Source organism: Pteropus alecto, unplaced genomic scaffold (assembly GCF_000325575.1).
Source record: "Pteropus alecto unplaced genomic scaffold, ASM32557v1 scaffold57, whole genome shotgun sequence".
In the NCBI taxonomy this organism is placed as follows: Eukaryota; Metazoa; Chordata; class Mammalia; order Chiroptera; family Pteropodidae; genus Pteropus; species Pteropus alecto.
The window spans coordinates 6493927-6497097 of NW_006442508.1; the positions used below are offsets into that span (position 1 = coordinate 6493927).

At 33.6% G+C, this 3171-nt stretch overlaps 1 protein-coding gene across 3 annotated transcripts in view; it reads right to left on the reverse strand.

Annotated features, from left to right (window-relative positions):
- The window catches only part of CORIN (corin, serine peptidase), a 207960-nt gene that overhangs the window by 131816 nt on the left and 72973 nt on the right, over positions 1-3171 (reverse strand). For all 3 annotated transcript variants that reach the window (XM_006922480.2, XM_006922478.2, XM_006922479.2), the window contains one exon: positions 1369-1576. In XM_006922480.2, coding sequence (XP_006922542.1) covers positions 1369-1576 — 208 coding nt within the window. The remainder of the gene's footprint in view (positions 1-1368; positions 1577-3171) is intronic.

The following is a 3171-nucleotide window of genomic DNA, read 5'->3' on the forward strand; positions in this document are numbered from 1 at the left end:
TATAGATGTATGTATATATTTACCTCATTATGAATAATTTTGTGTATAGCTTTGTCTTTAATAGTCTATTGTATTTCATTTCCTATGAGTTAACTCTTCATATTTTCCCAATATTTTTCTATTAGATTGCTAATATTTTCCTCATTGATTTATAGGAACTGTGTGTATTTGGGAATTTGGTCTTTGATTATGAAATAAACTTCAGACATTTTCCCAGTTTTTTGCTTGCCTTTGCTTATAGTGGTTTTAGACATACATTTAAAACAATTTGCACGTAGTCGTATTTATCTTTTGTTTTATAGTTTCTGGGTATTGTGTCAATTTTAGAAAGCTTACCACAATCTGTGATTACTGAAAAATAAGGTTTTTCCTTGAGGAAACTGGACTTTGGGTGGTTAACACACAATAGAATATGTAGATGTCAAATGATAATGTATACCTGAAAATTATATAATTGTATTAATCAGTTACCCCAATAAACTCAATAAAAAATAAAATAAAATAAAATAAAAAAAGAAAATGATTTCTAATCCTATTTGATATTGTGCTGGGCAGTCTCTGAGTCTACCCTTCACCCTCCTTGCCCTGCTCTGAGTTCCAGAGTTGACCATGCGAATCACCCAGCATCTCATCCATAAGGGATTTAGATGACAAGATAAGGGATTTTTGAGCTGCTGATATTTAGATGAGATTTGGGATCTTATCTATGGAGCTCATATTTATTTCCTGCCCTTGCCTAAAGTCTGTTGATGAGTTTAGTTGGCAGAAAGCCCTGGCAAATGAGAGGGCAGAAGGAGAATGAGGTCAGGATATCTACTTCTTCTTCTCTCTCCCTGCAGGACTAAAGGGCTGGCAGTGGCTGTGCACCTCTGTCTGGGGTTGCAGCACTTGGCCTGTCAGGAGACTTCTCACCCACACTTACAGCTCTCTCCAAGTGCTGCTCGCACTTTTCCCGTTCAAGGCATGGAAGGTAGAACTGCACCCCACTATAGTGAGACCCTCGTGGCTCCCGTTAATTTGTTCTCTTAACTCTAACCACATCTTCATAAATAGTCCCATCAATAAACTCTTTTCAATTACTTCTTTGAGTATGCTGTCTTCTGTCAGACCCTTACTGAAATAGATTGAGTATCCCAGCTGATAGCATCAATCTAACATACTGAATAATTTCTTACCATATATAAAATTATTCCAGGTTTTCAAAAAAGGTCTAGTTTAAAAAAATTAAAACTAGCTATGAGTGGTGTGTTTTCTCCCCCCTCCTTTAGCAACAACAAAAACAAAAGGTAGCTTGGGATAATTTTGTTCCTCTCAGAGACTTCTGCTACAAATGACTCTTATCACTACATGGTTTTGGTTCCAAAATACCTGTCGTCACCATCACTGACGCACTCAGGGAAGGCAAGGCTACAGCCAAAAAGCATGATATGTTGATAGCAACTGAGGCGATGGAGGTACGTGAAGAATTTGAGGAACTTCTCCATGTCCATTTTTTTGACAATTGGGAAGAGAGATGTTAGCGTGGTGTGGTAGGGCAACATCTGACATTGGCTGTGGGTGATGTTCATGCAGGTACCTGGGAAGTCAAGATAATTACATTTAAGAACAGACACATCGGAATTATATGTTTACAAACTCATTTGATATAAGAGATTAAATGTGTTCATAATATAAAATATATTCTGAGTAAAAATGATATACAGACACGTACATACATATATACATATAAGCCTGTGTGTGTGCACACATATGCACGTGTATGATAATAAAATTAAGCTATTTATATTCACAGAGGAAGAGCATCTGTGTCCTGGACAAATGGGTGGAAAAATACACTCACACTTAGCTGGTGGGCATATAAATTGGCAGTCACTGTTTTGGATCACAGCTGGGTAGGGAAGTATATATCAAAAAAAAATCTCTTAAAGATTCATATTTTTTGAAACCGTAATATCATTTCTTTAAAAAAGTTATCCTAAGGAAATAATGCAGACTGTGAACATGGTTATCTAAAGAGATCTTCATCATCGCATAGTTTACGATTTTTAAAAGATAGAAATTACCTAAGCATTCAATGAAGGGAACTGGTTTAAAATATTATAAAATGAACAACAGAATACTTGAATATATGAAAGAAGCTTTAGGAGATTATTTAATCATATAGAATGATGTTTATGACAAATAAAAATAGCAAGTCACAAAACAGTTGGCGTACCAGGATACTGTTTTTAAAAACCTGCTTATGCCAGAATTTCCAATCCTGTGAAGAAAAGGAAAGGTATTTTTAAAAATAGACTCATTTATTGTTGCTACTCCATACAACCTAGTTTTCACAGGGTAGAGGAAAGAGGGGAAAACTTGTTTTCCTCCCCTGATAACTTGCTACTGAGTCTAATAGAAATTAGAAGTCAGGGATTCTATGTATGTACATGTAAAAGGCACCATGGATGTAATTAATGATAGTGTTCATATAGACATTATACTCAATTTCTGTATCTATTCTTAAATAACAGTTACTTCAAGTGGGGGACTAAAGAGGAAAAAATTAGAAATAGATCTGAAGAACAAAATCCCTTCTTGATGTAATGATTTCTAATAAAATAGAAATATTTCTCTTTATTAGCTTCTCAATTCTAAAACACCATTGCTAATAAGATATTTAATGACAAATAACAAATACAAAATTTTCAGACTATGCATTGATTATAAGATGGGTCCCAATATTAGAAAACATTAAAATATAAAAATAAAGTGCTGCTCGGAGTTGAGAAGATGAGTTACTGATTTTGCTCTGTTTTCTTAATCTGACTCAATAATTTCTAGATCAAATTGGGGCTTTCTCTACTCAAATCATACTGCTAATATTTCTAGACACTAGAATTAGGAATGAAAGATGGGTCTGGTGTAAGATTTTTCCATATGCTCATTTGGAAATTATGATAAAGTCTGTTTTTTCTACTTTGAAGAATAGATAATGTGAAGTTAGAAATTCTTATTTATATGTTTATTTTTAAATGCAAAATTAACTTAAGAATAAATGGTTAACTTTTCTAAACTAATGTACACTCAATCAAAGGTCCTGAGTAGCTAATCTTAAAATAATAATATCCATAGCCAATCTTATCTAGCAAACCACTTTGGTAATGGTAAATAAAATAAAATAAAATATAA